This window comes from Phoca vitulina, unplaced genomic scaffold, assembly GCF_004348235.1.
Source record: "Phoca vitulina isolate PV1807 unplaced genomic scaffold, GSC_HSeal_1.0 scaffold33, whole genome shotgun sequence".
NCBI classification, from domain to species: domain Eukaryota; kingdom Metazoa; phylum Chordata; class Mammalia; order Carnivora; family Phocidae; genus Phoca; species Phoca vitulina.
Window position 1 is genome coordinate 23,757,799 of NW_022589736.1, and position 13,179 is coordinate 23,770,977.

General features: G+C 38.3%; 1 protein-coding gene across 1 annotated transcript in view; it reads right to left on the reverse strand.

Annotated features, from left to right (window-relative positions):
* The window catches only part of CUNH10orf67 (chromosome unknown C10orf67 homolog), a gene marked incomplete at its 5' end in the record, with an annotated part of 133,300 nt that overhangs the window by 25,380 nt on the left and 94,741 nt on the right, over positions 1 to 13,179 (reverse strand). Inside the window, one exon of the mRNA XM_032425536.1 lies at positions 4,496 to 4,583. Within this exon, the coding sequence (XP_032281427.1) occupies positions 4,496 to 4,583 (88 nt within the window). The remainder of the gene's footprint in view (positions 1 to 4,495; positions 4,584 to 13,179) is intronic.

Consider the following 13,179-nt stretch of genomic DNA (forward strand, 5'->3'; position numbering starts at 1 on the left):
ATATCTACTAGCTTGCTATAGGACATAGCCTCAAAACTTAACAAGAAATCTTTGTCATTTATTTATTTAGACTAACTATCTGGTAGCTATTTCGGTCTTTAGATTCTGAAATAAACCACTGGCAAAAGAGAGTCAATCAAAATCCTAGTGGATATATTTTTTAAAGGTATTGATTTGCTGATAAAACTGAACACCCCAAAACCAAATAATCCAGTTAAAAAATGGGCAGAAGACACAAACAGACATTTTTCCAAAGACATATAAATAGCTAACAGATACCTGAAAAGATGCTCAATATCACTCATCATCAGGGAAATACAAATCAAAACTATAATGAGATACCACCTCACACCTGTCAGAATAGCCAAAAAAAAAAAAAAAAAGAAATGGATTTGCTGATTTACAAAATGAAAAGCAGAAGTTAATCAAAAATACTTTCATGTGATAAAAAGAATCCCATAGTAATAATGCAGTTCTCTAAACAGAATAAAGTTAACACAGACTAGAAGAAAAGGAGGGATATACTGATGCAGTTAAGGCTGAAATGAAACTTGGAGGAACAAAACCATGCATAAGCCCTTGTTTTACCCAGAGCGGGTAGGACTCAGACTTGTTTGGTTCTTGTTATTGTAACTGCATGTAACATATATAGAAGTACTAAGAATATAGAATTGCCAAAACAGGGCGCCTGGGTGGCTCGGTTGGTTAAGCGTCTGCCTTCAGCTCAGGTCATGATCCCAGGGTCCCTGCTCAGCGGGGGTTTGCTTCTGCTCCTCACTCTGCTCGTGCGCTCTCTCTCAAGTAAATAAATAAAATCTTAAAAAAAAAAACAATAGAATTGGGGCGCGTGGGTGGCTCAGATGGTTAATCGTCTGCCTTTGGGTCAGGTCATGATCCCAGGGTCCTAGGATCGAGCCCTACATCGGGCTCCTGGCTCAGCGGGGAGCCTGCTTCTCCCTCTCCCTCTGCGTCTCTCCCTGTTCACGCTCTCTCTCTCTGTATCTCTGTGTCTCAAGTGAATAAATAAAATCTTAAAACAAAACAAAACAAAAAAAATAGAATTGCCAAGACAATCCTGGAGAAGAAGAATAAAATGGAAGAACTTACACCACCTGATTTCAAGACCTATTATAAAGCAATATTAATTAAGATAATATAGTATTGGGTAAAGGACAGACAAATAGACCAATGGAACAGAATAGAGGTTTAGAAACAGACTCAAGTATACATTGTCAATTGAATTAGAACAAAGGAACCAGTGAAATGTGAAATTCCACGGGAAAACAAAGATCAAAATCACATCATAAGTATATGCTGAATGTGGGATATAGTTAAGGCCACAGAAAACACAATCTGCCACAGAAAAAAAGAGCTAAGTTGATCTTCAATAAAATTTAAATTTTCTAAAAAAGTTTTCAATTTCTGACCTTCAAAAGGTGCTGTTCTGAAAATGGAAGGACAAATTACGGAATGGGAGTAAATATTTGAAATATATATATATATATATATATGACAAAAGACTTGTATCCAGAATATATAATAAAGTGCTATAACTCAATAATAATTAAAAACAGACAAAAATGGGAGCAAGGGTGAATGGGGAGTTATTGCTTAATGGGTATGAAGCTTCATTTTATTTATTTATTTTAAAAGATTTATTTATTTATTTATTTTAGTGGGAGGAGGGGCAGCGGGAGAGGGAGAAAGAGAGTCTCAAGCAGACTCCACACTGTCACAGAGCCGGACATGGGGCTCCATCTCACAACCCTGAGATCATGACCTGAGCTGAAATCAAGAGTCGGACACTTAACTGACTGAACAACCCAGGCACCCCAAAGTTTCCTTTTTGTAAGATGAAATGGGTTCTGGAGATAGGTTTCACAACAATGTGAATGTACTTAACATTATTAAACTGCACAATTAAAAATGGTTTAGATGGTAAATTTTAAGTTATGTGTATTTTGCCACAATTTTTTTTAAACGACTTCAATAGTCCCTTTTGGAAAGAAGATCTAAAATTAGCCAATAAGCACATCAAAAGATATTAACATCATTAATTATTAGGGAATGCAAGTTAAAAGTTCAATGAGACATTATTTTAGGATGGCCCAACTTTAGAAAATGACAATATCAATTTGGTGAAGATGTGGAGAACAGGAACTCTCCCACTTTGTTGATGGTACAGTAATAGGATACAGTCACTCTGGAATATAAACTTAAAAATATATATTCCTATGTCCCAGCTATTCTAGTCCTACCTGAGAGTTACAAAAACATATTTTGGGAAATAACTAGTATAAGAATGTTTGTAGCACCTTTTCCCCCCAAAACAGCTCCTAACTAGAAACAGCCCAGGAGTCCATCAAGAGGAGAAAGGATAAACAAATGATTGTTTATTCATACAATAGAATGTTATTCAGCAATACAGAGAAACAATTGCTAGGGATGCACACAATAACAGGGATAAATCTTAAAAGCACTATGCTGAGTTAAAATAAGCCAGACATAAGAGAATACATACTGTATGATTCCATCTGCATAAGTTTTAAGAACAGGCAAAACTAATCTGCAGTGATAGAAATCAGAGCAATATTTGTCCGGCGTGGGGATGTGACTAAGGTATTGTCTGGAAAGGGACACCAGGGAACTTTCAGGGAGGATGGAAATGTTCTACCCTTTCATTTAGGTGATGGCTACACAGGGCAAAACACTTGAAATGATACACTTAATATTTGTGAACTTTCCCATATGAATACCTCAATAGTAAGAAAGTATTAAACTTTTTCTTTCATAGCATTTATTCAAATATGTCATTTAAAGTTTGCGATATTTCCTTATTAATATCTATGTTTTCTACTCTGTAAGTCAGGCACTATTCTAATCTCTGTGAGTGAAACAGTTGACAAGACAGACCAGTCCGTGGCCCTCATGAAATTTATAGCCTGTAAAGGAAGGAGCCCTATTTGTCATGTGCACTATCTCGCTCCCAGCACGGAGCATGGTGCTTGGTGCATGTTTACACTCAATAAATATTTGTGGAGTGGCTATAGTGTAGGGAACCAAGGAAAAATTAGTTATCCATAACTCACTCACTCATCACTCTCTTTCCCTCCTCCCCACCCCTGCCCCCGTCTATTTTTCTTCAATATTTGCTATCCACTCTGACGAGCATCTCAAGTGCCTGTATACTGTGTGGACGTATAGATAAGGATCATGAGCCTGGAATCCCACAGAAGTAATGGCACATGGACGTATTCTAGGCTGGATGGAGCACTAGCTCTCCTCACAGGAGGATAGACTGAGGGCAAGTCAGAGATTTTTCTCAAGACAAGGACTGGATCTATTAATGTGCCTGTACTGGTGTAACTTTGAGATTTTTAGAATTCTCTTTCATTAAACCTGGCCAGTTCACCTTTGGACCAGACAGTTTTACCAGGTAATCCTCAAAAAGCTCGATTTTTGAGTTAGCACAGCATTCTCATGGGTCCAACAATATTTTATTTGTCCAGCTGATTAAATATCTGAAATGAGGATTACTCCAATCGAAACTGTAACCTTCAGTCGAAAGAGGAAAAACCAAAAGGATAAAAAAAAGAGACTATATATTCTTATCGATGTAATCCAGTCCGGGGATATTTCAGGGGAGTCAATTATTAAAAGCTCAGCAAGCTGGTTCAGATTACCAGGTAATTTAGTTAAAAATTAGAAATAATTAAATGTTATCTTGCCAACATTCTTAAGTTCTTTCATCTGCAGCAACTTAAAATTTAGAAAATAAAGTCAAAGTAAAAAATGTTGAAAAAAATTTTAAGAGTAATTTTAGATTGGAAGCTTCCTAAAGCAAGAGCCTGTATTTTGTATTTCTTGTGCTCTTTCCCACAAGCCTTGTCCCAGAATACTTAGCATCATGACGGGTGCTCAATACCATGTACAGCTTGCTAATTTTCTTACTATTCGAAATTTCCTGGATATATTTCTACACTGGACATCATTTACCTTTACAATCACAGTTCCCAAATAAAAACATTAAGTACACAGGTTAAAAAAAATAGTCTATTTTAAAATTGGGCTTTATCTACAAGTGACTTCTAGCATGAAAATGAATGGCTTGGTACTAGGAAAAGATTCTTTTGCCTCCTTTTTCCCTTTGGAAGTGACTGGATACTTGGATCTATTTCCTTACATTCCATCCATGCCCACAAGTGGTCAGACTGACAAATACTTCCCAGCTAGTGTCACCCCTCCTCTGAAATTTCTGCTTGCCTCTATTATAGCCCAACCATACTGCATTGAAAGGATTTGTTTACACATCTATATCTCGTACCAGATTGAGCTCTTTGGGCTCAGGCACTCGGTCTTGTATCCTTAGTATCTAGCAGATGACTGTCACGTACTATCTCCAGACAGGGGCTCAATAAATGTTAAATAAGAACAGAAAGACATGTACAAATATCATCAAAGAGACAAACAGTATCTAAACATTATATGTACTCACAATATAATTGAAGGACGTATCAGCAAGTACTGCAAACTGACGAAACAATGTGTGCCTAGTAAACATCTCATCTTTAAGGACATGAAAGCTAAAATAAAAGAAATGGTGAAATTAAAATGTATAGAAATCATAAGATAAAGCAAATTAATATTATGTTCATGTGGTTAGGAACTACAATTTTCATTGTGAAAGAGATAAAAGTAAAAAATTTAAAATATTAGTATGAGTTTGTTACTTCTTTCATTTTTAGTTATTTTTTTTAAAGCTTTTATTTTTAAGCAATCTCTACACCCAGCTTTGGGCTTGAACGCACAACCTTGAGATCAAGAGTCACATGCTCTACTGACTGAGCCAGCCAGGCACCCCTACTTTTTTCATCTTTAAGACTACATATTTCCCAACCCTGAAAAGGCACAGAATCAATGAATGACAACCCAGTATCAATGAGCATCTTGGAGCCCAAACTGTAGTTTTGGGTGTTTTTTGTTTTATTTTTTTTTAAGATTTTATTTATTTACTTGAGAGAGAGACGAGAAGACAGAGAGAGCACAAGCAGGGGGAGGGGTAGAGGGAGAGGGAGAGAGAGAAGCAGACTCTCTGCTGAGCTCCAAGCCAGACTCGGGGCTCCATCCTATGACCCTGAGACCATGACTTGAGCTGAAGTCAGACACTTAACCGACTGAGCCACCCAGGTGCCCCCCAGACTGTAGCTTTAAAAACATTTCTCCCTAAAATGAACCAGGGCATCTTTCAGAAATGGCTGTTTCTAGATCTAAGGTAATAAATATCCAAGTTGAGCCTGGGACATTTTATTGTTAAGGGAGTCATCAAAGACTGTGCCAAAAGAACACAGCAGTCAACCTTAAGAGGGCTCCCATTGACTTACGATTGGAGAAACTGAGCATCAAAAATAATGATTATAATGTATTGAAACACAACAAATATGTTAAAAATTTGGGAAATTCTCAGCCTATCCAGATTGCAAACGTTGCTAAAAGTAGGAGATTCACCCTCAGGAAAGCATGTTCTGGAGACAAAGCCACCAGTATGCTGGACAACTTTGGGTAGCCACTAGGAAGGAACAAAAAATGTCCCAGTATCCAGTCACATGGAGGGTCTTAGAAGAGACTGGGTGTGTCTCATGGACCAAAACCGCAATGAGGTACCACTGTATAACTGTTAGCATAACTAAAACCAAAAAGACAGACAATGAGAAATGTTGGAGAGGATACAGAGAAATGGGAACCCTCATCTGTTGCTTCTGTAATTGTAAAATGGTGCAGCCACTTTGGAAAAGAGTTTGGCAGTTCCTCAAAATGTTAAACATAGAATTATCATACGACCTAGCAATTTCTTCCAGTATATACCTAAGAGAACTGAAAACATATGTTCCACACCAAAACCTGTACATGACTGTTAATAACAGCATTATACATAGTAACTAAGAAGTGGAAATAATTAAAATGTCTAAACACTGAAGAATGGGTAAACAAAATGTAGTATATCCATGCAATGGAGTATTATTTGGCAACCAAAAGTAATGAAATACTGATACCTTCTACGACATAGATAAACTTGAAAACATTATGCCAAGTGAAAGAAGCTTGTCACAAAAGGTCACATAGTGTATGAGTCTGTGTATATGAAATGTCCAGAAGAGGCAAATCCATAGAGACAGAAAGTAGATTAGTGGTTGCTAGTGGTTGGCAGCCATGGCAATGGGGAGTGGCTGCCAATGGATATGGAGTTCCTTTATGAGTTGATGAAAATGTTCTGATTTAGAGAGCGGTAATTGTTGTCCAACTCTGTGAATACACTAAAAATCATCCTTTCAAAGGGTGGTATGTAAACTATATGTCAATAAAGTTGTTATACAGTAAGTTACTATGTGTGCTAAAAAAATGGAAACATGAATAGAGAGAAAAAAGCAGAGCAATGATGACTTTAATATCACTATGATGAAGAAAACAGAGCAAAAGATTGGTAAAATAGATTAAAAAATGGTGAATTTCAGCACAGAATTGGAATCTACTTAAAAAAATGAGTAGTCGTCTTAGAACTGAAGCAATCATATATGATATTAAGAACTCAGTACATGGGCTGAATAGTAGAATGGATACAGCAGAGCACAGACAGGATTATTCATGTCAAAGGCAGACCTCTCTCTCTCTCTCTCTCTCTCTCTCTCTCTCTCTCTATATATATATATATATATATATATATATTCAAAGTGAAGCCTAGAGAAAAAAAAATATATATATATATATTCAAAGTGAAGCCTAGAGAAAAAAGTAGGAAAAACCAGACAGGAGTATAAGAAACATGTGGGTTATAGTCAAAAGGCACAACTTACATATAATTAGAATCCTAGAAGAGGAGAGGCTGATAGTTGATAAGTCTCGACATCTCCGGTGGAGGCCAGTACTCAATTCACTGGCATCACGAATAGGCTGAGGGAAAAGAAACTACCAGCACAGAATTCTACACTCATAGAAAATAATCTTCAATAATGAAGGTAAAATAAAGACATTTTCCTATAAAGGAAAGCTGACAGAATTATTTGCGTGCAAACCTATATTAAAAGAAAAACTAAAGAGAGCTATTTGGATAGGAGGAAGATGATCCCAGATGGAAACACATTGAAAGCAGGAAGAAACAAAGAGCTCACAGAGTAAAAATGTTACTGGAAGTGAATACTGACTATGCCTAACAATAATTGTAATGTTCCATGGTGTTAAACATTTATAAGGAATCAAAATGAAAGTGTGGGAGGGGGTTAAATGGAGTTAAAATATTCTAAGGTTCTAGAATTCTTTCCTTTTTTCTTTTTCATTGAAGTATAATTGATATACACTATCCTGTTGGTTTCAGGCGTACAACATAATGATTCTAAGGTTCTAGAATTCTTGGGCAAGTATTAAATAGAAATTTGTAAAAGACTGTGGTAGGCAAAGGATGTGGGTTAAAATTACAAAAAGAGAAAAGAATAAATAACTAACAAGTCAATAGAAGAAAATATGGAATAAAAATACGTTGATTAGTCCAAAAAAGGTGAAAAGGAGAGAAGAAGAAACAGATTGGCTAAATAGGAAAAAAATGTGTTATGTTGGTAGACACAAACCCAAGGATACAAGTAATCTCGCTAAAAGTAAATGAAGTAGGCCAATTAAATAAATAAGACTGGCAGGTCAGATTAAAAATCCAGCTCTATGCTGCTTACAAGAGACACATTCAAATATAAAAACAAAATAGGTTGAAGGAAAAAATGCACCATGCAATCTTAATCAATGAAGAGTGATACAGTTATATTAATTCTAGATGAAGGAGACATTCAGCCAGAAGGCATTTTTACAGATAGAAAGGAATGGCTCATAATGATACATATAAATGATAACTTCATAAGAAGATAGCAGGATTCTAAATTTGTAGGTATCCATAAATGTAGCCATAAAATATTTAAAGCAAAAACTGACAGAACTAAAAGAGAAATAGATAAATCTATAAACATAGTGGAAAATTTAATACTCCTGTCTTAATAGTTGGAACTGTAGCAAAAATGTAAGTATATAAAAGATATAAAAAACACAATGGATAAACTTGACCTAATTGAAATAGATAAAACACTGCACTCAGTGATAGAATTCCTCTTCTTTCTAAGTGTACATGGATCATTTTTTCAAAATCAACCCTATGCTGAGCATAAAACAAGTATCAAAAATTTTAACAGATTGAAATAATTCAGAATAGGTTCTCTGAGCACAGTAGAATTAATCTAGAAGTACAACTAGACCATCTTCCACTACCTGAAAATAAAACATATCACTTCTAAATAACCCATGGATCAAAGATAAAATAAAATAGAATTTATAAAATGTTTTATACTGAACGATAGTACGTAACATGTCTCAATTTGTGGGATGCAACTCAAGCAGTGCTTAGAGGACAATATGTAGTCTGAAATGTATATAGTAGAAGAAAAAAAATCTGAAAACCAATGATTTCAGCTTTCTTCTTAGGAAGGATTGCAAATCATACACAAAGAAAGTAGAAGGAAGAAAATAATAAAGATAAGAACAGAAACTAATGAAAAGAAAACAAATATATGAGAGAAATTCAACAAAGGAAAAATGATTTCTTTGAAATAAATAATAAAACTGACTAACTCTTAACAAGATTGATCAATAAAAGAGAACACATATTATCAATATCAGAAATGAAAAAGGGGACATCATTAGATCTTACAGATAATTTAAGTATAAAATATGAGGATATTATGAACAACTTTAAGTCAATCAATTTGACACTTTAGCGAAAAGGTAAAATTCCTTTTTATTTTTTTAGATTTATTTATTTATTTTAGAGAGAGAGAGAAAGAGAGAGAGCGAGCAAGCACGCATGAGTCGGGGGAGGGGCAGAGGGAGAGAATCTTCAAGCAGACTCCTCCCTGAGCACAGAGCCAACGTGGGGCTTGATCTCGTGATCTATGTGATCATGACCTGAGCTGAAACCTAGAGCTGGATGCTTAACCGACTGAACCACCCAGATGCCATGGTAAAATTCCTTTAAAAAGACAACATAAATTATGAAATCTACTAGAAATGGAAAATCAGAATAACTCAATATCTATTTAACAAACTGGATATTATTTAAAACCTTCCTCCAGGGATGGCCTATAGACACATGAAAATATGTTCATCATCACTCACGATCAGGGAAATGTAAATCAAAACCACAATAAGATACCACCTCACACCTGTCAGAATGGTTAAAATCAACAAAACAAGAAACAACAGGCATTGGTGAGGATGTGGAGAAAGAGGAACATTCATGCACTGTTGGTGGGAAGGAAAACTGCTGCAGCCACTGTGGAAAACAGTGTGGAAGTTCCTCAAAAAGTTAAAAGTAGAACTACCTTATGATCCAGTAATCACACTACTGGATATTTACCCAAAAATACAAAAACATTCATTTGAAAGGATACATACAGCCCTATGTTTAAGCAGCATTATTTATAATAGCCAAGATATGGAAGCAGCCCAAGCATCCATCAATTGATGAATGGATAAAGAAGATATTTATACATACATTGTGTGTATACACACACACACACACACACACACACACACACACACCCCATGGAATATTATTCAGCCATAAAAATGAAATCTTGCCATTTGCAATGACCTGGTTGGAGCTAGAGAGTATTATGTTAAGGGAAATAAGTCAGTCAGTGTAAGACAAATACCATATGATTTTACTCATATGTGGAATTTAAGAAACAAAACAAATGAGCAAAGGGAAAAAAGAGAGAGAGAGAGACAAACCAAGAAACAGACTTTTAACTACAGAGAACAAATAGATGGTTCCCAGAGAGGAAGAGAATGGAGGGGGGTGGGTTAAACAGGTGATGGGGATTAAGGAGGACACTTGTCATGATGAGCACTGGCTGTTATATGGAAGTAATGAATCACTATATTGTACACCTGAAAGTAACACTAACACTAAACTAACTAACACTGTATGTTAACTAGCTGGAATTAAAATGAGAATTCAAAAAAATAAAACCTTTCCCCAGAGAATGATAAACATTAACTTAGGATAGATGTTACATTGGAGGAAGAAGAGGCACTAGGCATGGAATGGGCACACGATGGTTTTGAAGATACTGCTAACACTTCATCTTGTAGTAAGAATACTTGTGTTCATTATATTGCTATCTTTATACTATACTAGTATATCTTAAGTATTTTTCTGTATATATTAAATGTTGAACCAAAAAAAAATTTTAGTACAGAAAAAGAAACTAAGAGTAACATGTTTTTAAGGGTTAGAAAGACCTGTGTCCATGACTGAGATCTGTCACTCTTTAGCTGTATGAATTCTGATAAATTACTCAACTTCTTTGAACTTCAGTTTTCTCATAAGAGAAGTGGAGTTAGTATTTTTTGAGAGAGAGAGAGTGTGAGAGCTCGTGCAAGCATGGTGGGGGAGGGGCAGAGGGAGAGAGAATCCTCAAACAGGCTCCACCCTCAGCCCGGAGCCTGATGCAGGGCTTGATCTCACCACCCCGAGATCATGACCTAAGCTGAAATCAAGAGTCAGCTTAACGACTGGGCCACCCAGGCACCCTGGAGTTACTATTTTTAACTACCACCTACAGTTTCAATAAGGATTTGATGCATGTGAAACGATTAGTATTGTCTCGGGCACTATCTAGTAAACTAAAACATTAATCGTATACATTCAACACACACATAACACAATAACACACAATTAGTAGCTGCTAATTTCATTCAGTTTAACAATTTCATGGCAGGCATCTTTGAGATTAATCATTTGTTGCACATATTTTAGCAAAAAGGACACTGGATTTTTCATATAACTTTACCAGATGAAGATGATTGCTTGAGAAAGGATCTATTTCCAAATAACAAAGTGTATCTTTTGGGTAGTAGGCTGGCTAAACTGCGGCGAGGACTTCCGGTTGAGATATTTAGGAATGGATAAATATACTCCAAGAATGAAGTACACTCCCCTCAGCTAAAAAAGGACATTGGAAAATTCAGTTCTGAGTCTTGTTTGGTGATCATAATAGCCTGTTCCCCACACTCAGCCTTGGAAACTGCAAGAATCAGGGGGCAAAAAGGATCGCTGCAGCCCTTCAGAGATTGTGGACCTCCCTCCATGCTCTACCACGTACCACGGACCTCCACATTAAACCATCCCCTCTGTCCCAGAGCCCCCAGTTACTACGCACTGTGGATCCTACTTCTCTGAACAGCACCTTTAGACTGACACCTTCATTTGGTTGTCTGCTTAGCTTTTTTCTTTTTCCTTTTCATTTTTTAAACACACTTAATTTTTTAGAGCAGTTTTAGGTTCACAGCAAATGGAGAACAAGGTACAGAGATTTCCCATATACTTCCTGCCCCCCCACATGGACGGCCTCCCCGACTGTTAACCAACAGAGTGGTACATTAATTACAATCAATGAATCTACACTGACACATCTTATGGCTCAAAATCCATAGTTGACATTAGGGTTCAGTCTTGGTGTCGTACATTTTATGGGTTTTAACAAATGTGTAATGGCATGTACTTACTTTGTAGTATCATGCAGAGTAGTGTCACTGCCCTCAAAATCCTCTGTGCTCCACCGACTCATCTCTCCCTACCCCCAGCCCTTGGCAACCACTGATTCTTCTGCTGTCTCCATGGTTTTACCTTTTCCAGCATGTCATATAGGACCATGGCCTTTTTAGACTGGCTTCTTTCACCTCGTAATATACGTTTAAGGTTCCTCTATGTCTTGTCATGGCCTGACAGCTCATTTCTTTTTAGGTCTGGACATAGCACAATGTATCCATTCGCCCCCTAAAAGACCTCTTGGTTGCTTCCGAGTTTGGGTAGTTATAAATAAAGCTACCATCAACATCCATGTCTGCTTGGCTTTTGATTCCAATTCCCCTCACTTCCCAACCTGGGAAACTGCGTTTTGGATCACCATCAGCTGAACACTCTGAACTTCAGGAGCTAACCCCACACCATCCCCTCACCAGCCCAGGGCCTAGCTTTTGAGAAGACTACAGACAGCTGAATTTAGAGGAAGGCACAAGACTCAGAAAAACCACCGAGTGCCCAAGACTCCAGATTTATTCTGATTTGGCTTTGGCATTTCTTGTGAATCTTGAATTTCATAGACAATGAACGTGTTGTGGGTATACTCAGGTGGCAATGAGCGACAACAAGCTACCAAGGGCCAAATCGTCCTTTCCCCCCACACTACACCCTGACAAGGGCTGAGAACAAAGATACAAGAGTCTAAACCTGTCAGGGGTGAAACTAACGGGACCGGGGAGGGCAGGTGTACCGGGAAAGGTCCTAGGACTCCTGTGACAGGCGACGCAAGCCAGAAGCCTGAGAAGGGAGGAAAGTGGGGAGAGAAAAGGAAAGAAGGGGCGGCGTAGGGTTTCTGTTTATCTAACTTTCCCTGTCCCCCAAGTCCAAGAACAAGGGGGGTTAGAACAGTGAGAGGAAGAGGGAGGAGAGTGAGAGCACAGTGCGCCTGCGCGGGCACGTCGCGTCTCCAGCTCTGCTGGTTGGCGATCTCCCTGGGAGGGACTGCGCATGCGGAGAAAGGAGGAGGGAGGGAAAGGGTGCGGACGTACCCCAGTTTGCTGCGCGCACTCCACCGCCGTGTGGGAACAGCGTGCGTGTAAGTTCTCTGCGCCGTGGCCGGAGTGATGCGCAGCAGTGGGTCCGGCCGGCCCCAGGAGCTCAGCAGGCAGGACCGAGGGATGGCTCAGATGGGTGTCGGGTTGAGGTGGGACACTCACGGCGGCATCACTGCGGCACCGGGCGGGTGGGGATCTAGTCCTGCGCCCATGTGCCACACCTGCACACCGTTTGGGCGGAGAGACGCGACCATGACGGCATCATGCCACGCTAAGAGGAAAGACTAGCTCCTGCCCTGGTCGGCCCCGCTTAAGTTCCATCTTCCTGGAAATAGAGCCAACTCAGCAGAGACAGAAAAGGAGCTTGGAGGTGGAAGCTCTGAATTGGACTGGGGCTGAATATAAATCATGACTTGTCTGAGAAATTGTTGGATTCGACTGTTACGTTACCTGGCCAAGGTGAAGTTTTTCCTCTACAAAACAAAATGATGGCGCCTGATCTAAGATCTG